We start from the raw sequence: 22,043 nt of genomic DNA, 5'->3' as shown, positions 1-22,043 counted from the left end.
AGGTTTCCTTTGTCAGAGAGAACTGTTTCCATCTTTTCATACCAGGAAGGATGAACTGCCTGCATCAGGAGGTGCTGAATTGGTTCTGGGTGCTGCTGTAGCTCAGAGTTGCCTGACCCGGTGCTGCAGGAGCTTGAATGCCAGACCAGGGGCCACAAGCTGTGCTGCATCTCTCATGGGCTTGTAAGGAACCTCTCCTTTGATGTCTGTGCAAGTGCTGGCTGATGTGGGAACTAGGATTGCTCTTTTAATCAGGCAGTTCCAGTACCTTTCAGAAAAGAATTTTCATGGCAAGTCATGAGCCATTAATCTCTTGACTAACCATAACATTTCTTTACTCCTTGGTTTTGCAGCATTACTCAAACACTGATATTTGTCATTTCACCAGCTGTCTCCCTTGACCTCTAGCATCATGCACTTGCAGGAGGAAGGATCTGGTCTTACAAGTATTTTCATACTCTGATGTCTGTGATTTATTAACCATCAAGTTTTTCCTTCAGAAGTCAAGATACCATTTAAAATAATTTCATGTGCAAAAGTGGAGTTATTGGGCAGAAGGGATCCTTGATAGTTGGATACAAAGGACACCAGGATTAGTGTTGCTGTTTTCTTTTCAACTACTGCGCTATGTGACCTTGAGGAAATAGGTTCACTGCAGCTTTATGGTTCTGTTTTTGCATAGGGAAAATAAGGACAGTGATAATTGCTTTCATTTGTAATACACGTCAAGATTTATGGAATATGAATGACACTTATTAAGTGAAAAGTGCTGCAAAGCTGGCTTAGTTGCACACTGTGCTAACAAAATCTCCTATCAGCCTATTGACCCCAGCCTGAAGCACTCATTAAAGTTTATAGGACATTTTGGTGGATGAGTTGGTTATTCTGCTGGAAATATCATACTGAAAGCACTTTTAAATACATCATCTGCATTGACTCTTTTTTTCTTTATTAAAACTAAACACAACTGCTTGTTCCATCCAGTTTTCTTAGTTTATTTATGAAAGTTTTGATGGGTATGTACTCATTGTTAACTCTGCTTGTACCCCCATGGCATCTGAGACATTACAGTTCATTCTAGTCATGGCATAAACATAAAATAGCTGTTGTACTGAGATAAAAAGAGTTATAAAACATTAAGATATCCAGTGGACTGGTGTGAACTAACAAGTTGCATGGTCACTTTTGAATGGTAAATGTTCTTTTTGTGGTTACTGCATTAATTTATTTTGTGCTTGAACTTTAGCTGTGCTAGACACTGTTGTTTGAAAAGTTTACATATTTTTTCAATGTCAAAATGTGTAAATTTAGTATTAAAGAAACAAAACATTTTTACTTGTGCTGGAGAAAAAAATACTTTTGTAGCAAAGAAATTAAATTAGGTGCTCTTTAAAGATAGGTCTGGCTTGCTTACAGAATTATTATTTATGCAGTAATGCAGGTCCACAGATGTTTTCCTTTTTTTCTTCCAGATAAAACTTGGGTTGTTTGAAAAGTGGGGAGATACTTCACTGTGGTGCAAAAGAAGATAGAGAAGAAGAGAGCAGAATGAGAGCTTTGCAAGTGCCACATGCCTGCAGCCTGCTGTCTTTAGTGATGCTGTTCCTTCCAGTCACTGGAACGTCAAAACAAAATATCCCAAGACTGAAGCTTTCCTACAAAGGTAAACTTCTCAGTATTTTTTTCTGATTCTGCTGCTTTTGTTTTGATGTGATGTTGCCAGCAGTTCATTTGTATTACTTACCAGGAAAGCAAAACACAGTCCCAGAAATACATAATAGAAACCTTAAGGATGGATAAATTCTGCCTAAGGATGGTATCAAATTCTGGGGGGGGGGGGGGGGGGGTTGTCATGTAGAGGTACATGTTTCTGAAATATAATTGTCTTTTTAAACTATTATTTCTGTTTGCTCCAAGAGGATATTAAAAGACTACATAAATTAGAGGGGAATGGTACTTGAAACACTCTGAGGCACATTGGAGACATCTCCATGTGGCTGTTGGGGGATATATGAGACATGGAGGACATTGACACCTTCCTAGAGCATCAGAGAAAGTCGAGAGAGCTGCCTCAAGTGTTTCAAGGGGGCTGACATTTATTTTTGTAATTCTTTTTCTATCACTATGTTAGTATGTTAAACTCTGCATATGTGGTTTTCTTTGTCCTTGCCTCTTTGGATCACAAAAGCATGTTTCTCTGTGGAATTTCTTAGTCTTGTGTGTAGTTCTTGTTGAGAAGGGTACCATCTGGGGGGTTTCAGCACAGACATATTTATGTATTAATGGACAATTTTTGAAAAAGGGTGGATTTTCTTGTTCCTTTGAATGCAGAGTACACCTCCATAGGCACAGAGATGTGTCACTGGTGCTGTCTTCTTTAGCTAAAAAAAATGCTCTCCAGTTAGTTATGTTTCAACTATGTCAGCACCCTGCCCTTATGGGAGCTATTTCTGCTCTGTTTTTTAAACTTATGTCTTCCTATGCCTCGCAGAATTGCACTCAGGATGGTGTGATGGGGCAGGCTGTAAAGCCTTCATCAGGGCTTATGATACGTTTATCATGAGTTTAACACCCAGAGGAATTTATTGAGTAAGCAGAATGACATGCTATTTATTTACAAGCTTCTCTTTTGCTAGATTTGCCTGCGACTGTGCATGCTATTCCACTGTGCATAGATTTGTTTGGATGTGTTTGTGTGAGAGAGACAAGGAAGCGAGATCAAGGGATCTTGACAACATTTTTATAAATTCAGGAAACAGTTGCACTCACTGAAGCCAATGAATACAGAAACTAAAAGACATGACATGAGTTATGAAAGTTAGCAGTAAAACCCTCCTAAAATACAGCCAGCCTGCTCACAGCTAGGCCTTTTGAGATAATTCCCAAAAGCAGCATATACCATATGGCAGTGGCATTTATTGTGGATTTGACACTCACGATTAGTGAATTCCTCTCAACTTCAAAAGCAGATAGCCTTTGGCAAAATCCTGATGGATGCATTTGGCAGGTAAAGAGAGGGAGAAAGAAAAGTTACTGAGGTCAACACAAGGGAAAAAGAAATGGCTGAAATCTTAGTTTAAAATAGTGGCAGAGACCTGCTGGGAGCAGTTGGGAAAATGCCTGAGCTCGTTTAAAAAAGACAATGAGCAGATGATTGATATTTAGGCCCTGACCCAAACTTTTATTAGCAACTTTATAAACCTTTCAGTTTGGCTTGAGGGATACCGTTTCCTGTCCAAACTTATCCACCTATACCCCTGTAGGGGGGGAAAATCAACAACAGATACAGATGCAAAATAGTGCATAAATCTTAATTTGGAGAGCTGTGATGGAGCTGAAAAGCCAGAAGAAAGAGAATTATGAGAATTTATTGTGCCTTGTCTTACTTTTTGGGAGGGTGGAAGGTGTGTATTTTTCCACATGGAGCAAGAAAATATTCACTGCTGTTTTTTCCCACTGATGTATTGTAAATGATACCAGTATGGCTTATCATAATTAAACCATATTTTTGTTGATAACAGGATGTCAGATGTACTGAATATTTAATAAAGTTGTCAGAATTAAGTCTACCTTCCTTCCCCCAAGTGTTTCAGACAAAATAATTCCATGGTTTCTGTGAGTAAGATGTAGGAGAAAAGAGCTGCCTTGCCAGTTCTCATAAAATTGTTAGTCATGTCATTGACAAGTCCTGGCATCTCTGTTCTTTGGAATTAAGGCTTGAAATATCATGAGGAGGAGAATACAGGGTTCCTTCCCTTCTTTGTGGAAAACAGACAAAAAATGGCCGCAACAGGCAGCTCCAAAAACCTGCTCACACGCGTGTCTTTGAAGGGAAGGTTTCATTCCCTTCAAGGTGCAGTGTGCTTATGGCATAGGTCCATCTTCCCAAAAGAGCTGAGCATTTGCTGGGGCAGGAGAGTTGAAAGTAAGCAAGATTTTGCTCTGCAGTTACTGAATCTCCCTGCTGCATCAGTCAGTGGTGGATGGGGAAGAGGGAGAGGGTGGAGTAGTTAAAGATACGTCAGGATAACTGCAGGAGTGCTTCAAGAAACCACAGCATGTCACAGCTCCTTTGTGTTCAGACAGCAATTAAAATTTTCAGCCTTCTCTTAATGGCAGTTACAGGTTTTCATCTTCTCTGGGTTTTCATCTTAAGAACTGGGAATCTGTGCTGGAAATGCTAAGATATTCCAGTGAGTGATGTGGGGATCAATGCGATGTCATACGATGGATTTCCGTTATTCTGTGCCCCAGTCTGAAAGTGTGTTCTAAAAAATCATGCACGTACTAAACTAATACACACAATTCAATTGAAATATGTTGTAATACAGAATTAAACTCATATATTCTCCACCTGTGTTAATATAATACACTATGATCTTTAATCACATATCTCATCCTTTATTCCCACATTTTCCCTGATCCATTAGTTGAAAAATTCTCTTCTTCACTTAGACTTAACTTCTAGATAGTAATCATGTCATTACTATCCTAGAACTTGTCACTGCTCTTGTGATGTTTTTAGGGTGCTCTCACTGCACAGACCTTACTCAATCTATGTATCTTAGATAATTCTACAATTTTATCATTATTATTATAGATTTAATATATGGAGGAGGTAACAAACTATCTTCTAATAGAAGATTGCCATCTTTAGAAAACCAGGGGATGATTTTTGAGTAATATTCCTTATTTAATATTCTTTGTCTAGCACTGCATTCAGTCTAAGAGATACAGTGTGTATTTATCACTCATTTTCATGCAGCTGGAGATAACCTGTGACCTTCATCCAAGCTGTAGAACTCCTCAAGCACAGAAGTGACATTCAGCTTCCCTGAGCAGCACATCCTCGATGTCTGCTGCCTCATTTAACATCCTCATTCCAACCTCTAGAGCAGATGCAGAAGGTTTTCATATACCAGTCTCATTCATTAATGTCATTTTCAAGACAGCATCACTTACTAAAGAATGGAAGGGTCTCTGTCCTAATTCGTATATGTTTAATTCATACCATGTAGAGAGTCTTGTTTTTGTCTATCTTCTGAGTAATAATCTTTTTCAATTAATTGAGAGGTACTTGTATACATATTTTCTGAGTGTTTCTCTAGGTTCTACTTTATAAGGAAGGGTAGAGCAGAGCCAAACCAGAAAGTTGATTGCCTTCTAAGGAAAACAAAACAAAAATTAAACATTTTTCAATTTGTGGCTATCCTGAAATTTCCCTGCAGAAAAGCAGATTCCTAATTGCAAATTTAGCCCTATTGATTTGATTTACTTTGCTGCTTTTCATGGACATCTTAGTTAGTGTAGTCTTTGTTCTCAGTGAATGCATTTATTTTACAAAAGTGTGCACCCTTGTTTATTGGCTGAGGGGGATGCTCCAGCCCAGATTTGGATGGTGTCACCAGTGACATCCACAAATGTATATCATTCCTGTGTGGGAATGTGGCTGTGCCCCAGAGCAAGCCTTGCTTGCTGTGAATGGTGGTGGCATCAGAGGGCCAGGAATCCTGCATTGTGACACAGTACATAGGGAAAAGCACACCTTAGGGTAACCTTTGGCTTTTAAAACAGGATTTACTTAGCTCTGTTAAAAACAACTATGGTAGTAATTTAAATCTAATAAACAAGGGCATTATTCTCAGCTGATTGTTTTTTCTCCACATTGAATGAATTAAGATGCAGTCTCACTCCTACTGAAGTCATGGCAAGTGTTTGACCACTGAAGTAAATTGAAGCAAGATCAAATTCAGACTCCTCACTTTTTTGATCTTACATAAGTAAACTAAAGACAGGCAGTTCTTTCTCCTCTGATGAAGATGACAGTGCTAAATCATCAGCTCCACATAGAAATTAGCCACGCTTAAGGATTGTTTAGTTTCACGCAGTGTTTTGCACGCAAGATTTTCTTCCCCCTAAGAGTAATCCATTCTTTAAACATGGTGAAAAAGCAAACAGAGAACATTTTGGTGCCAGGAATTCTTTTGAAAATTTGACTGGATGAGTACACTTGCTTAATGTTCAAAAATGGTCCTTTGAACATGCTGCTTTACAATGTCAGGCATTCTGTTCTCTATATTGTTTTTGCTTTAAACCTGTTTCATTTTATAACTGATGAGATGCTTGACTGTTGCATCAGAGCAGTTAGTTTGCTAAGTTTCAGTACAGCTGGCTTATTTCCATGTCATGCATCATTTAATTATCCATATAAAACATAGTTAAAACTGTACAGGTCCTTGAGCTTCACTTAAACTGTCTGTGACACTGCAGTAATCCCAGTGCCCTGATGGGGTGTTGCACAACTATGACTGGTTGGAATGTGGTAAACTTGTGATATATAAGAGAGCCTAGAAATGAGTTTGCATTTTGCAGCTGTGCTTGCTCAGCTAGAAGAAGTAAAACCAGAGAAAACCCTGCTCCTGTGTAGGGTAGTATCAACAGCTGTAAATTTGAATGCTTTTGAAAATCAAGGAAAATGTGCTGAGTGAAGTGATGTTTTCCTCTTGTTTTTTATTTAATTAATTTTTGATGGTTTGTTATTTCTCAGAAAAATCTATCTCAGATTCCTTTGTGGAAAAACATGAAGTGTTTATGTGAGAGTTAAGACCCTACTACTGGAAGATTGTATAGTTATGTAAAATACTTTGCCTGTTTTGTCTCAAAAATGCTTTCTGGAGGCAGTGATCATTGAGACTTAAATTATACCCTAGTTTGACGATGGATGGGCACTGCTGTCCATGCAAGGAAAGTCTCTTGTATACGCAGTAAACTAAATATAAATGTGAAGACATTTAGTAATAGGAAAACCAGAAAATTTCTTACAGACATTTTTTTCTTTTTTTAAGCCAGTGAACCGAAGGTCAGATCCAACTATATGTTGCATTTTCTGTCGTATAATTATCATATATATATAATGTCCTGGAGAGCAGCTTCCAGTCACTGACATCAACAGTTTACATAGCAGTTGAAATAAGAATAACCTTGGAGAACTAACCCATATCAACCTCATAAGTGTAAACTGTAGCTCACAACAGTTCTTATGTTTTCATAGTCACAGATAGGCCTCAATTGGATAAAAGAAGAATTGTCTTCAAAAAATACAGAACTATTCTGCTGACTGTTCACTTTATTAAATCTTGAAACATGAGAGGGAACAAAATTAAAAGAGTGATACTTGGCAAATAATTTTGCTCCCTTGTAAAAAGAAGGAAGCGACAACATCAAAACCAGTTTCCCTGGAAGAACAGGGGAAGATACATGATAAGTGGCATCAGCTCTGAAGAAGGTTCAAAACTCTTTCTTTGACTGCTTTACTAATGACATCTGTTAAGCAAATCCAATTCAAAGCAGTTTCAGCAATCCCATCATTGTTCTCATTCTGTGCACTAATGGGAGGGCGTGATCCGCCTTACATCAGTCAGTCTAGCAGTGGACATCTGTGGTCACTGTTCAGGTTCTTGAGTCACATCCTGTTTCCCTTTCCTCCCTCCCCATTTCAGCAGTTCCACTGATAGATGAGAACCCCAAAGAAGAGCTGAGGAGTATAATCTCTCCTGTACTCAAAGTTCTTTGGAGATAAATGCACAAAGAGATTACAGAAAAACAAAGAAGTTCCTGTATCAGTCAGAGAGATTGCTGACTCTCTTTCAGGGAGACAATTGTGAGGATGGCGGGAGTGACAAAGGTACATCTTTGCACAAATTTGAAAAACAGACATTCTGCTTTCTGCAAATCCTGGCTAAACCAGAATTTTGAACAGTGCTGAACCATAGAGTTTGAGAGCTAAGAGGGTTTTGAAGACACCAAAATTTTTAAATTAAGTTATTTGGCCTTTTTAGAATGGTATTGAATCTTCCTGTGCATCATCCAAGCGACCTGAATTGCTTTCAGAATTGAAAGATTTCTCACTAAATCTGTAACTGAGCATTACCCTACATGACATCCTGTGCCAAAAATAATAAGTATAAATACTAATACTAAAAAATGTCCCCCACCAGTATTAAATTCAAGCCTTCATTTCTATACTGACAACATCCATGGGTCATGTCACCATAATTTATATTTCACCAGAGATGTGTGTGAGGGCATTGTGCCTGCTTTGTCAAGGGAAGCTCTGGGGTTCCCGAGTGATGGGTCTGCACTTGGTGTGTGTTGGGGCTTTGAGTGCCCAGGGCCATGATGAGTTCCCTGAGCAGGCTGGGGAGGGCAGGCGGGGCTGGCCTTTGATGTGCTCTGGGTTCTGTGACAGCACAGGGGCCGTGTCACAATGGGGGCAGCTATAAAAGGCCAAAGCAGGTGCCGCTGCCCCAGTAGAGCCTGGGCAAGCAGTGAGTGCACAGCAGTGAGGAACCAGGGCTGAGGGAGGGCAGGGGCTGGAGGAGGGCAGGGGCAGAAGCTCCGGTACCGGGCCGTGCGTTCTGCGCCCGCAGCCAGGGCCCAGCCCCCGGCGGCAGCGCCTGGCTGAGGGCGCGGTGCTTGCTGGGGCAGCGGTGCAGGCCTCGCCGCCCGCCAGCTGCCGGGGGCCCTCTCCTTCCTGCCGCCACATGCCTGGGGCTCCTGCCCCACACTGTGGGTCTCCATTCCAGCCCCACTGAACCCCTTCTGTGCGTCCTCCTGCAGACCATGGCTTTACTGCCATTGCTCTTTGTGCTTGTGCAAAGCCTGATCCAGTACCCCCAGCCGGCTGGGGATGGGCTGGATGAGGCCACGCACCGGCAAATGAAGGAGCGTCAGGCGCTGCTGGACCACGAGATGGCTCGGCTGCTGCAGGAGCTGGAGGAGCAGGACGAGGGCTGGGGAGCCGTGCTCTTTGGTGCCCTGCAGCAGTGGCCATTTTGGGTCCTTGCTGGAGTCCTGCTCCTCTTGGGCCTGTGGTTTAGCTGCACGAGAAGGAGCTGTGAGGCCAGCAGCAGTGATGATGTAAACGAAGGTGAAGACAACGTAGATGGACAGGAAGAATACACGGATATGAAGGTGCAGGAAAGCAGCGATGCCAGTGAACAGACAAGCAGGGATTGCACTGGGCAGGAAGACAGCAGTGATCGTGGGATTGAAGCAGGCCATATTGGATTTGCTGCATCTGTGAAAGAAAGTAAGGAAGATATGCAAGAAGTTGGTAATAATAGGGACAAACATGAAGAACAGGGTGATGTGAACATGGAGGCAAAAAAGAAGGAGGATGGAAAAGAAGACAAAGAAGGTAACGTGGCTGCCAGTGAAAAAGAAGGCAGTGATGGTGGCAATGAAGAAAGCAGCCGTGTGGAAGAGAGAGAAAAGACCGGAGATACTGGGAATGAACAAGGCATCCTTTTAGTGGACCACATAGAGTGGCCTGTGGAGGACCTGGAGAGAGGTTGCTCAGTGATCACTGAGCTGATGGAGAGCTTCACGCGTGTCTTTGTGGACAGCGTGAGCAATAGCTTCTACCCAGTGCCTCAAGAAGCCATCGGGGTGGGCAGTGCCTTTGAGGGTTGGAGGCCCCGTGACTGGGATGGGGTGTACCGTGTGCTGGTGCCGCTGAATCCCCCACCAGGGCACGCCTTCCACCTAGAGCTGAACAGTGCAGGGCAGGTGGCAGCAAGGACCTTCAACGTCCGTGTGGAGCTGGTGTGCACGTGCGAGAGGGAGCAGCTGGGAGAGGAGCCGTTGTGCTTCCTGCACCACTCACGGAAGGAGCTGGGGTGGAAGCAGAAGCTCAGCCTCCTTGAGACGCTGTGCACCGGCTCCTACCTGGATGTGGTAAAAACCTCCTGCTGGTTCTTCCAGCTGGTGAGAAGCTCGTGGCTGCAAGTGCCTCAGTGGCACTCCTGGCAGGTGGTGTTTCAGCCCTGCAGCCGGTCCTGCCGATTGCAGCTGAGCAAAGGCAGGAAGAGCCTGACAGTGGAGATTCTCTTTGGGGTGCGCCAAGAGGACTCCGACATCTTTGTGGTCAGCCAGCCCACAGAGGTCCAGAAAGGCGGTTCCAGCATCTCTGTGAGCAGCCAGCCTGCCAAGGCCAACATCATTTCAAGGACATCATGGCCTGAGACGTATGCTGTGGCAGAGGCAAAATTCTTCCGGCACATCGCCAGGCAGCTGCCGTGTGAGAGCTTGCACCTGAAATGCCTGCAGCTCTTCACCTGCATCCTGAAGGGCACCGGCTTTTCCAGCTCTACCTGGAAGACTGTGGTCATGCACGTGCTGACCACAGTACCAGTGTCCCGGTGGCACAGGAGCGCATTTGCACGGCGGCTCTGGGACATCATGGCGTTCCTGGACCGCTGCCTGCAGCTGAAACGCCTGGAGCACTTTGTGCTAGGCAATGAGAGGCTTCCTGCAGAGATCAGCTTGCCACCAGCAACACGAAGGGTTGAGCCGCCCAACCTCTTTGAGCACCTGGCCCAAGATCCGGCCGCCCACAGAGAGGCCCTGCAAGCTTATGGTCAGCTGCGATTTCGCCTCTGGGTGCTGCTCTCCAGCCACTGAGAGGAGTTCCCTGCACAGAGCTGTGCTGGGAGCGTCACACCCAATGGCAGCCACCTGTTCTCTGCATAACTGGCACATTTGTCACTGGCAATCCTGAAGCTGCTTTCCTGCTCCTGTGGAAGGAAGATGCTGCAGCCCATGGATTGGTTGTGCAGACACATCACTGTGTGGCCTCGCCCTTCACCTTGGAGTTCCAACGGTGCTGCTGACCAAGTCTGTGAGGCAGAAACTGGCTCCACCTGGACATCCTTCCAGAAGACAGCAAAGCTGATAGAGTTGTCTTGGAACACCTTGAAGATGGCAACCTTGCCTGTTTTGGGCTTAATGTAGTTAATTAGTTGTAGCTATAGCTTCAGTTGTAGTTTTAGTCGTAGCTTTAGTTGGAATTGTAACTGTAGCTATTGTGTTAGTTGTAGTTGTAGCTGTAGCTTTAATTAGTCTTGCTTTTTAGCATTCCTTCTAAAGGCCTATTAGTGTTGTCAATTTTGCCAAGTTACCATTAGTTTAGAGAATTGAAGTACCCTTCTGTAGTGAGTGACTTGTCTGCTTTTCAATAATATTCGGATATCTATGTTTGTAAAGTTAATAAAATGAGATAAGTTTCTCAAATGGCCTGAAATGTGTCATTATTTGTATTTAACCCTCTGTATCTTAGACTATATCCTTCCTCTACCCCTAACTGAAATAAAGACGTTTTGCAAACAGAGATGTTGGAGATATTAAGTATGCTGTCTCTTGAGCATTCCCATAGAAATGCTTGAAGTGAAAATGCCCTTAAGCACCTGAAATTTTGTAGCTGAAATTTTAGGGACGTTTGGAAAAGTTTTCTTTACATCGTCAGTTTTGTACGCTCCTGGGGAGCAATTCAGTCCTAAAAGATGAAGACAGAGAAGTCCCTAACTGCAAAACCTGTGGTTTAATACATCTTTTTTTGTCTTCTCATAACCAAGGTTTTGACAGAAAGTTGACTGCTGAAAGTCATATTTTCTCTATTCCTGGTTATCTGTGTCTTTTTGGAGCGGCCCTGCTGGTCTACTAAAATAAACAAATAAATATAAATTTTCCACTAGGCCTATATAATATTGCGTAGCAATGAGAGCCACTTTCCATGCACGGCTTTGTCCATTGTGAGATGCAGCTAAACAAAATATAATTTACTTCTTGTAGTACATAGTAGAGATTTGTAGTAGTTTGGAAGTATTTATTCTCTTTGCCTTTGTATCAATACATCTGTTGTCAACTGGTCAATTTTAAACTTAGAATACCTTAGGAGTGGGATAAATTGCTGCAGTCTTGCTATAAATACTTTATCTCAAAAGTTTGGTTGAGAATTTCTACAAGTCCCATATAAATCTTCATGTATACTCTCCCACATGAGAAAGGACTTTCTCCTACCTAAAGGAATGTGAGGAGACCTCTGTTTTGTGCTGTATATGAAAATTATACGGCCTTTAATTTCAGAGGCCTTCAGAGGTGTCGTTAGGTGTAACTGTTTTGAAGGAGGTTGAGATGTTTCCTTTCTGCTAATTTCGGTGTGGTTTGTCATTAAAAAAAGTGTGCAACTGGTCACAAAGGGAATTCTGAGTCTTAACGAGGTTGGTTCCACATTGCTGCATTCTTACTTTGTGCTGGAGTTGGGGAATGGTAGCATTGTCACCACAGATGTGCCTTGATGTTAAGAAGCCTAAATATGTTTAATAAATGCAAATACGTGTTATCAGAACAGAATGACATTTTTACTTTTGAAGCCTTTTTGCTGTGGCTCTGCTGCTGGAGATTTTTTTTTAAGTAAGCAATGATCATGCTGTTTTAAGCCAAGTCCACTTAGATACTGTGCTAAATGAATAAAACCCAGTCACTATTCCAGCTTCTGCCACTCAGCAGTGAAATATTAACCCAGAGGGGAGTTAGCTGGATGCTTTCTAAATCACCAGGCTGGAAAAAACTATTTAATTTTGAGGAAAACAGCAAATAGAGACTATAAAACTGAGTGCTGAACATGTACTCATGAAAGACCATCCCTGTAACTAACTTTGTTACTGTGCCTTGTGAGAATGCTGTTTCTGTGTTAGCCAGGCAACAGAGATGCAGTGATTCAAATTGACAGCTTGCTCTAAGCTTCAAAATCATTGGGAAATGTGCTTTTCACAGTAAATTTTTCCAGTGTAATGTCCTTGGTGATAGTAAATATGTCTCACTGTGAAGGGAAATTTCAACGCATAAGATTGGATTGTGTTGTTTTATGGAGTGAGAACAGTGATTAATTTGGCTGCAATTTAATCAACCCTCTGTTAATGTTTACTTGTGAAGTTTTATTAGGTCATGTTACAGTTATAATCTTATCAATGGTCATGCTCAGAGTCTTACTTCCAAGCTGTTTTCATTAGTAAATGACTGGCCAAACCTGATTCTTCATTGCTTTGCAGTTTGTGTTGTCATTTGCGTCAGTAAGAAAGGAGTGTGCAGTGTTGTCATTTCAATCTGGAATATTCTACAGATGTTTTCCTTATGATGTAATGAAATAAATGATTGTACAAGGCATCAGACAGGGCGCATTCCCACTTGGGCATTTCAGTCATGAGGCAGCATTTTCCCTTACTGTTGTAGCTCTTCTAGGTGGGGTTTTTTTACTTAGAAATTCTAGAACTGCTAACAGATGAGAAATATCCATTTGGAATGGTTTCTTCAGAGAAACCATTTGTTCCTTTCAAATAAGAAGGAAATGGGAAGTAGAGAGGAGTCTCAGTCATCGTCCTTCATGTATGTGGAGAATCAAATCCACATATTTTTGCAATTGACACTTCTGCAAAGGCCCATGCTTTTATTTGCACAGGCATATGATAAATTATATCAAATTCCTTACATCAAATTCCTGTGGCTGCAGATGGGAAGGAATTTTCCTTCATATTCTGTATGGTAGTTACTTGCGTCCTGCAGGTGAGGACTGAGGTTTTTATAGTACCATGTTAACCATGAGCTGCTCCTAAGTGATCTTGCTGGCAGTTAATAAACAGATCTTTTAAAGTGTTGCTAGTTTAGAAAACAAACCGTGACATCTTTGTCTTCACAGAAAATATTAGAGAAAGGACAGTGCTGATGTATAGCAGTGTTGTGCCCAGCATTGGATATAATTTTTCATTGTGAAGAAGGATTTTTTTTTCCAAACAACTGCCAAATAAATCTCACCTAGGGGAATAGGAGTGGCAATACACAATTTGTTTTCAGATTGTACCTTAACAACACCCTGCACTGAGCCAGACAAACACAAACTTAAGTAGAAGTGACCGAGCCAAAAAATAATTGTCCTAATTATATTCCAGTTAGTCAGATTAGTAATTATAAAATATTTTTTCCTCCCAGAGTGCTGTTTATTAGCCAGCACCAAAACTTAAATTTATTTTTTGCCTACCATATGGTTTGTGAGAGACCTTGGAGAAAAATATTTGGGTGTGGTTTTTTACCCTTTATTTCATTCAGGACTTTTTCTCCAAAACACTGGCTGTAATTTTCATCATGATGAGGATGTGCAAATGACTTATGCAGTAAGTCTGGCTTTTCTAGCAGGAATGCTACATTGTCCATCCGATGCCAGGAAGGTGGAAATACCCTTAATTTTATGTCCAGTTAAATACAGGATTTGCCTTTCTGTCTGATGATTTCTGAATAGTTTAGCTTGGAGAGTTTGCTTGTGGAAGAACCGATTCACATGTTTATTTTCTTTTCCCCAAAGTAATGACTACCCAACAAGACTTAACTATCCTTGTGCTCTTTTCTATATGTTGTTTGTGTCCTTATCCAGAATTACATCCACAGAGTATTCATTAGGCAGAATGTTACAGAATTTTTATTTTACAGCCCTTTAGCTTTTTTGCAGCTTTATAGATTCTTTCATTAGTTTTACAGAGCATTTTTTTTTCCTAATTACGTTTTTAAAGAGATTTGATGCTACTGGTAATTCACAACAAAAATTTAGTGTCAAATTTTTGATTTTACTAGGGATCTTAGAGGTGTTGCTACTGGATATTCCCCTTACTATACCATCCTCACTGAATCCTGAATTGGAATAAATTATCTTTGAAGATCCCTTGTTTGGCTGGAGAAGGAGGCCTGTGTAAGCAATGTGAAGTTCAACAAGGCCAAGTACAAGATCCTACACTTGGGTCAGGGAAGTCCTTGATATCAACACAGACTGGATGATGGATAGATTGTGTGATGAATAGGTTGAGTGCAGCCCTACAGAGAAAGACTTGGGGATACTGGCAAAATAAAAAAAAATGGATTAGAGCCAGCAGTATGTGCTCACAGCCTGCAAAGCCAGCTGTACCCTGGGCTGTACCACAAGAAGCGTGTTCAGCAGGTAGAGGGAGGGGATTCTGCCTCTGCAGTCTGGTCTGGTGAGACCCCACCTGCAATCCTACATTCAATTCTGGGGCACCCAGTTCAAGAAAGACATGAACCTTGGAATGAACCTTGAGAAGAGCCCTAGTCATGGTCAGAGTGCTGTAACACCTTTCATATAAGAACAGGCTGAGAGGTTTGGGGTTGTTCCACCAGGAGTTGAGATGGCTCTGAGGAGATCTTATTGTAGCTTTTCAGTATATAGAAGGGGCTTGTAAAAAAGATGAGCAAGGACTTTTTACCAAAGCCTTTAGTGACAGGACAAGGGGCAGTGGTTTTAAACTGGAAGAGAGTAGATAGAAACTGGATATAATAAAGACATTTTCTGTTATGAAAGAAACTGGCATAGGTTGCCCAGAGAAGCTGTGGATGCCCCATCCCTGGAAGTGTTCATGGCCATGTTAGGTGGGGCTTTGACCAAGCTGATCTAGTGAAAGATGTTTCTCCTCATACTGAGGGAGGTGAACTGGATGATCTTCAAATGTCCCTACCTACTATTTCCTGCTCCTGATTATTCTTGGCTGGCATTGACCTTCTTTGCTGCTTTATATTTGGAGCACCAAATATGGTGAGGTATTGATCCTTGAGCATGTGTATCCATGAGTATTATAATATAAACATAATCAGTTTCCTTAGAATGAAGGAAAGATACAGCACACATTTTGCAAAGATCTTTCATGGTTTCTAATTTATATTGAATTTCTGATTCTTCTATGCCATCCCAATAATTTATTAAGAAAATTTTACATAGAAAAAGGTTTTGTGAAAGTAAATATTACCCAATTTGGAAGTAAAAAAAAACCCAGAGAACCCCAAAGTTAACAGGAACTATATTATGACTTTGGAAAGACACGCTCCAAGACTGCACTTATCTCACTGAGTATACTCCATGCTGGTTGCATATATTTATAAAAGACACTGATGAGTCATATATAAACATTTTGATTATAAAGTTTTTCTTTGTTTTCCCACAGACTTGCTGCTTTCAAACAGCTGCATCCCATTCCTGGGCTCAACAGAGGGGCTTGATTTTCGAACCCTGCTGCTAGATGAGGAGAGGGGCCGGCTGCTAGTTGGGACAAAGGACCACATCTTCCTGCTCAACTTGGTTGATGTAAACAAAAATGCAAAAAAGGTCAGTGCTCTTTCCATGGAGTTTACCTCCTAAGTTAAATTTTGTTAAATTCCTTTTTTGTTTGGTTTTTTTTTGTTTTTTTGTTTTTTTTTTTTTTTGTTTTTGTTTTTTTTTGTTTTTTTTTTTTTTTTTTTTTTTTGTTTTTTTTTTGTGTTTTTATTTATTTCTTCACTGGGTAACTGCAGCTTCGTTGTAACTGCAATGCAATTTACCAAGATTTGATAATCTCACCTCCCATAGTTATACATATAATCTTTAATCAATTGAATTTCTTATGCTATATGATCTCCTGTGTGACTGATGACCTTCAAGAGATTAGCTATGTGGAAGATCTCTGCAGTGCATGAAAATAGCATCAAAATACCAGCAAACAGGAAAAATGTAGCTCAGAGTGTTCACTTCTCAACTCCTCTGGTCATGGTTACCCTCCTCATTTAAAAGCATTTGGAGGGAAATGACTGAAGACAGCTCTTTCATTGCTTCCTGGCATCACTGGGATTGCTTTACTGTAATACTGAACAGAGCAGAGGTAATTTGAATGGTTTAAATTATAGTAAAATGTAAGTGGCAATTTTAGCATTTTTGTTAATACCTAGAATTGCTAGTGATAGGAAAAGCTTCCACTGGGATCTTCTGTAGTCCCTTGCCCGTGCCCTGTGACAATGTGTTAAATTGAGATAATAAGATGACAATTTAGCCTTCAATATTTCTATCAGACATGATGAACTGGAGCTTTTGTAAGAGCAGTTGACTGCTACGAGTGAAAACCAGATGCTTGAACGGGAACACATGAAAGCTGGTTTCCTGCTTCTTCCAGATATGAAGAAAATATGAATTCTCAGCTGTGTTTGGTATTTTCTTTAGGCACCAGAGGGGAGTTTTAAATTACTGTGTTCTGCTGCCAGCTCTGAAGAGGTAACTGACCCTGAATTAATGCGATTGCAGGCAGGGGCTGAACAGGTGGAACAAGAGACTATTTTGCCCACATGTTTGAGTGCAACACTTGCTGTCATTGTATAGAAGAGATACAGAACTAGGCAGAGTGCTCTTGTTCCTTATCTTGACTTCAGCAATGCTGCACATGCCAGTTTTTGTAAAACTCACATTCTGAGTATTTCAGGAAAATTCTTTCTGGGATGCTTTATCAAGCACTTAACTTGCTTCTGTCATCTCAGTAACTGACTCAAAATCCACCACCCCCTCAGGATATTGCATTAATGACAGCACTGCTAATTATAATTGCAAATTTTCAGACTACAAATTGATTTTTGATGTAGGCTTTATGTAGAAAACAAGTTTTGTTTGTGTAAAAAGCAGATTTCTCTTTCTGTGGGGTGCTGCTTGCCTCCTAAGAGATGCTGAGTGCTGTCACCTCCTGTTATGTTCATTGGGGCTTTATGAGCCCAGACCTTGCTGGAGGTGGCAGCACCCTGTGTGAGACACCCCTCAGTCCAAGCTGGTGACATTTTGCCTTTGGCCAAGCCCCCACTGATCATTAATGGACCTTGTGCTTTCCAAGAAGAGCAGAACAGAGAGCCAGGAGAACTAACCTGCAGTTGGACAGTGATATAGATGTTACAGAGAAAAGACTCTGTATTTGGAAAGAAAATTTGCATTTCCTAAGACAAATAGAGAATGTATGCTTACATATCTGTTGTAACCTGAAAAGAGGGAATAAAATTCCTAACCACTTGCATATCTAGACTAAATATGTGTGCAGGCTCAAATACTTCTACTTTTTTTAGTAGTAAACTAATACCAGTTTAACTATTCAGATAATATTCAACTTCTCAGAAAAAAAACACATGAGGCAAAATATATCTAAGTGGGAAGAACTGACTTGAGAAGCCTTGCAGAGTATCCTGGTGTGATGATTTCCAAGGCCTCCATGGGCATTCAGCAACTTTATAAACATATCTTCCTGCATAAATGCCCAGGTAACACAAGGCAATGTCACACAAGTGTTTCTCTTCAATTCCTCTGCGCTTGGCTGGTTGAATCTTGTCAGTGGATGGAAGGGATGAGATGGAGGAAGTGGCGTGAGGAGCTGTGTATAAATCTCAGTGCTGAGGAGGATGCTGGAGGATACTCTACAGTAGCAGGGAAGTGTCAGAAAGTAGCATTTGCCGGTGCTGTGTTTAGACTGACCGTAGTTTGGGTTGGCGCCGGGCCAGGCGGCTCACTTCCAGGCTTTCCCAGCGTGAGGAAACCACACATGTTGGGACTACAAGGGTCTGAAGTGTGTCCTTTGTACTCCTCTGGAGTATGAGTCGTCTGGAAAAAATAATCTGCTTATACACAGCCACTAAAATGAGTAGAAATTGATTAGAATATTAAGTTTCTGCCTGTCAATGATGTGTTTATTAATGACTTTGAGGAAGGAGTGTTAAAAGTAAGCTGAAGGGGCAAGAGAGCTATAATGAGACTAGAATGCAAGATTGTTCATAGTTTAAGGTTTCCTTTCTTTAAAACAAAGCTGAACATTAACTTTAGAATGTTCTGTGCTGGGTAGATTCATCTTACTTTAATAAAGCTCTCAATTTCAGATATTTGTTTTGTTAGGAGCTACTGATACCTCCAAAAGCCAAGTCAGAATCCCCAGCAATTTATTCTCATATGTGAATATAATTACTTGGCAAGATTATATTTTAGAGTCTGAAGCTCTGTATTAAGACATTTCTGGAAGAGTATTCAAAGATGCATCCAAAGCATTGTATCCTGTTCCCTTCTGTAATGTATACATATATATAATTTAATAACTTCCTTTTTAAAACCTATTTATTTACCTAAATTGGTTAATTTGACTTACATATATTAAGTTAAGGCTTTATTTCCTGGTGTATTTTTCCTTATGAAATAAATCAATAGTTCTGCTGGAGTCCCAATTCCTTAAATCATTGTAATTGTTATTCAATTTATTGTGTAATAGGTTGAAAACTTCCTTAGCTGGCAGCTTAAAAAAAAGTCTGTCCGGTTTCCAGTGCTTGCAAACCTCATTAAGAAACAACAGTAAGTACCACAGTGTAATAAGCAAGTCTTCCAGAATGACAGGCAAATGCAAAAAAGCTGAAGTTATTATTGTCGATAAATATATAAAGTTTAGCAACAGATAATCATCTTTCTGTAGCAGGGATGTATTTTCTCTGAAGTTTTCTTGTACAGAAGCCTTTAGATCCTGTTGCTGGAGCAGCATTATCAAGTGCCATAGTCTTTTTTTGAAAGATCCTCACATGCCTGACAAATTCTGCAAGCTGTTTGCAAACTGGAAGAATTGTGATTTCTTCCTAAGAGTAAAATAAAGATGAATGGCACTGAAGGCCTCTGTGCCATTACCACCAGAAGTGCTGTGCAAAACAAAAGGATGTTTAATAGCATGAAAGGCCGGAAAGCTGGAGAAGAAATTCTGTAAGAGCACCAGGCTCTGGGATCCTGCTGGAAACATTACTTTAGTACATCGAATTTTCTCGTGAGTTTGCTTAAAGCCTTTTCTATTTTACTCCTTAAGCTAAATAAATGGGAAATACAGAATGTTGTCAGCTGGGTAAACAGTGGGTAAATAGCTGCAAAGCAGTGGTGCCCCTTTCTGTGGCTGTGCTAACAGTGCACACAGGGTTACATGTCAGCGCGATTATCACGGTGTGATCTGCAGCGCGACCCGCCCAGCTCCGCGGGAATAGGAATGCTATCAAGGCCTGACAAGCTTTTGAAAAGCTGCCAACCTGCAGGAGCTGTCAGTGCTAGAAGACACAGCCCCATGTGGGCCAAATAGATAAACATGTCAGATCCCCCCTAGCAGCTTTGGAACAAGTTGTTTTCATCTGTCCCAGTGTGCACTGGCTCTGGGTCACAAATTATAATCGCTTGGAGCATCCTTGGTTTGTAGTTGCTACTGTTTTTCTAGCATGTGCAGCCGTCTTGTGACATCCTTGAATGCCCTCTTGTATTGACTATGTTCTGTATTTCACAGGAAAAAATATACATATCCACAAATATATATTTATCTGCTGGGTAAATGCTTATGAAATAGCTGCACGTAATTTTTTTCTATAACTCCAGTGCTTGCCAACAGTTCAAGTGGGCTTGTATTTCAGCACTATTTGCAGTGTGACCCACCCATCTCTGCAGGAAGGGGAACATGTATGCAAATATAAATGCATATTTATGTAAAACAGCACCCATGAGATACAAGAGAAGAATTTTACATTCATTGCTCTGAGAAACTTTCTGTCAGTCTATATAAGCGTGGTCTCAATTAGGAATGAACCCAGTGGGGATTTAGCCAGTACTGAAAGGAGGCTTTGGTTCTTGCCATCAGGCCTGAGCCTCAGGAATACATACAGAGTCTGAGGTGTTTATTGGAGCCTTGAAACACAGTAATTCCAAGTTGTTTCTTCTTAAAAAATATATGCTGCTTATTCTATAGCTCAAAGGAAGTTAGCTTCCTGCCTGTCAGCAAAACTGCAGACAGTCTGAGAGTGAAGCTTTTTTGACCTGTCAGAAGAAAAAGTTTGCCAGGAAATATTATTGAAGGCCAGAAAGTCATGTGGAAGCCACTGGAGATATCTAAATTTAGGAGAATGGGGCATCAGAATAATCTAGGATAAACCCAGTGAAACTTCAGGTTAGGGACTTCCAGAGGCAGAGGTGATACCTTTGTGCTTGTGAGCCCTTGGAGGGGTCTTACCTCAGAACTATTTATTCTACAAAATTGTTTGACAGACTTAAATTTAGGCACCTGTGTAGACAAAGTGAAAGCTTTTGAAAAATGTTTACAGACACAAAAGCGCAGATGGAGTGCAACATGAAGAAAGCAGTATGAATCCAGAATGACAGCAGTCCTAGGTGGAAGAGAGTGTCTCTGTTATTTCCTTTTGCATTGTTGCCATAAATTATGTTTCCATAAACATCCGCTGTCATTTTTGTGTTTTACCCGTGTGTTTAGCTGTAAAGAATGGCCAGTATCCTGCTCTCTGAAAACATTTGGTTATATTGGTCATTGGCTTTTTCAAAGGTAGGATTTGTTTTTAATCTAAAGTGATAAACATGTCAGGAGCAATGCCATTTACCCTAAAAATCCTGGTGTATGGTTTCCTTTTAGGAGAAACAGACAGTAGTCAGAAGTCTTCAGTGGTTACACTGTGGAAAATTAAGTGTAGAAGCACTGAAGCCTTTTAAGATTTCATCCAGTGTAAATTAAATTAGCAACTGGTATATTTTCTTTAAGCTTTCACATGTGCTCATAACATACACATAAAAATGCACTTTTCAGAACACCCTTGAGGATGGAAGTATTGGCTGTTACTTAAGTTGTTTTGGAGATCAGTTCAAGAGGAGAACTGGGGCATGACGAGATGTTGCTTTGTCCCAGACAGATGCAATATTAAAGCCCATTTGGTTCTAATGTGAGGTTTCACTCTTAACAGCCACCTGCCAAATTAAAGCTACCGAAATCTTGTGAAAGTGTCTTCCAAATACACAACTTTCATTTTCCTCTGACTTCCAGTGCATTTTACTCAGTTTGACAGCACCATGAAAATAAAGAATGCTGTGCACTGACACTGGCATTCCTGCTGTGTTGTAAATCACTTTGAAACAAGCCTCATGTTCTCTCTTTCCCCCTTCCTGTTACATCAGATTATATCTATCAGAGATCAAATTTTCTGTTACTATGAAATAATTGGAGATGGAAATTCTGGTCAGTTTATTTCCTGGATGCATGTTGCAGGCATGGGAAATAGTACCACAGGTGCAGGTCTGTGGCAGATGTAAAAAATATTACGGATACATTCTTGGCTTTTAAGGATCTCTTAAGTATTTCTGGGAGTTAGACCTTGATGAAACTGCTATAAAGAAAGCTAGGTGAAAAAACTCTTAAGGACAGCCTGGTTAGTTTTCAAATACAGGGAGAAATTTAGATGAGTAACTTAGATGTTTCAGCTTCTTTTGTTTGCTGATGACTTTAAAATATTGAATTCCAGAGTACAGCAATTACAGTGGGAGTTAGTACCAAGACCTGCTTGGGGTAACCTTCCTGTTAGGATTTGTG

At 40.9% G+C, this 22,043-nt stretch overlaps 2 protein-coding genes across 5 annotated transcripts in view; both read left to right on the top strand.

Moving 5' to 3' along the window:
• The window catches only part of SEMA3D (semaphorin 3D), a 133,068-nt gene that overhangs the window by 39,892 nt on the left and 71,133 nt on the right, over nucleotides 1-22,043 (top strand). For all 4 annotated transcript variants that reach the window (XM_059847458.1, XM_059847456.1, XM_059847455.1 and 1 more), the window contains 2 exons: nucleotides 1,473-1,663; nucleotides 15,837-15,997. In XM_059847458.1, coding sequence (XP_059703441.1) covers nucleotides 1,549-1,663; nucleotides 15,837-15,997 — 276 coding nt within the window. In that variant the 5' untranslated portion in view covers nucleotides 1,473-1,548. The remainder of the gene's footprint in view (nucleotides 1-1,472; nucleotides 1,664-15,836; nucleotides 15,998-22,043) is intronic.
• LOC132328131 (inositol 1,4,5-trisphosphate receptor-interacting protein-like 1) lies at nucleotides 8,726-10,464 on the top strand. The gene has a single exon (XM_059847899.1). It carries the CDS (start codon nucleotides 8,752-8,754, stop codon nucleotides 10,462-10,464), a length of 1,713 nt encoding a protein of 570 aa, XP_059703882.1. The 5' UTR covers nucleotides 8,726-8,751.

The sequence above is a fragment of the Haemorhous mexicanus genome, chromosome 5 (assembly GCF_027477595.1).
Source record: "Haemorhous mexicanus isolate bHaeMex1 chromosome 5, bHaeMex1.pri, whole genome shotgun sequence".
Taxonomy (NCBI): domain Eukaryota; kingdom Metazoa; phylum Chordata; class Aves; order Passeriformes; family Fringillidae; genus Haemorhous; species Haemorhous mexicanus.
Note: the sequence above shows the minus strand (reverse complement) of the source record. Positions and strands in the feature narration are given on the sequence as shown.

Bases quoted from the DNA above. Each gene is read 5' to 3' on its own strand.
- LOC132328131 (XM_059847899.1), top strand. From the start codon at position 8,752: ATGGCTCGGCTGCTGCAGGAGCTGGAGGAGCAGGACGAGGGCTGGGGA.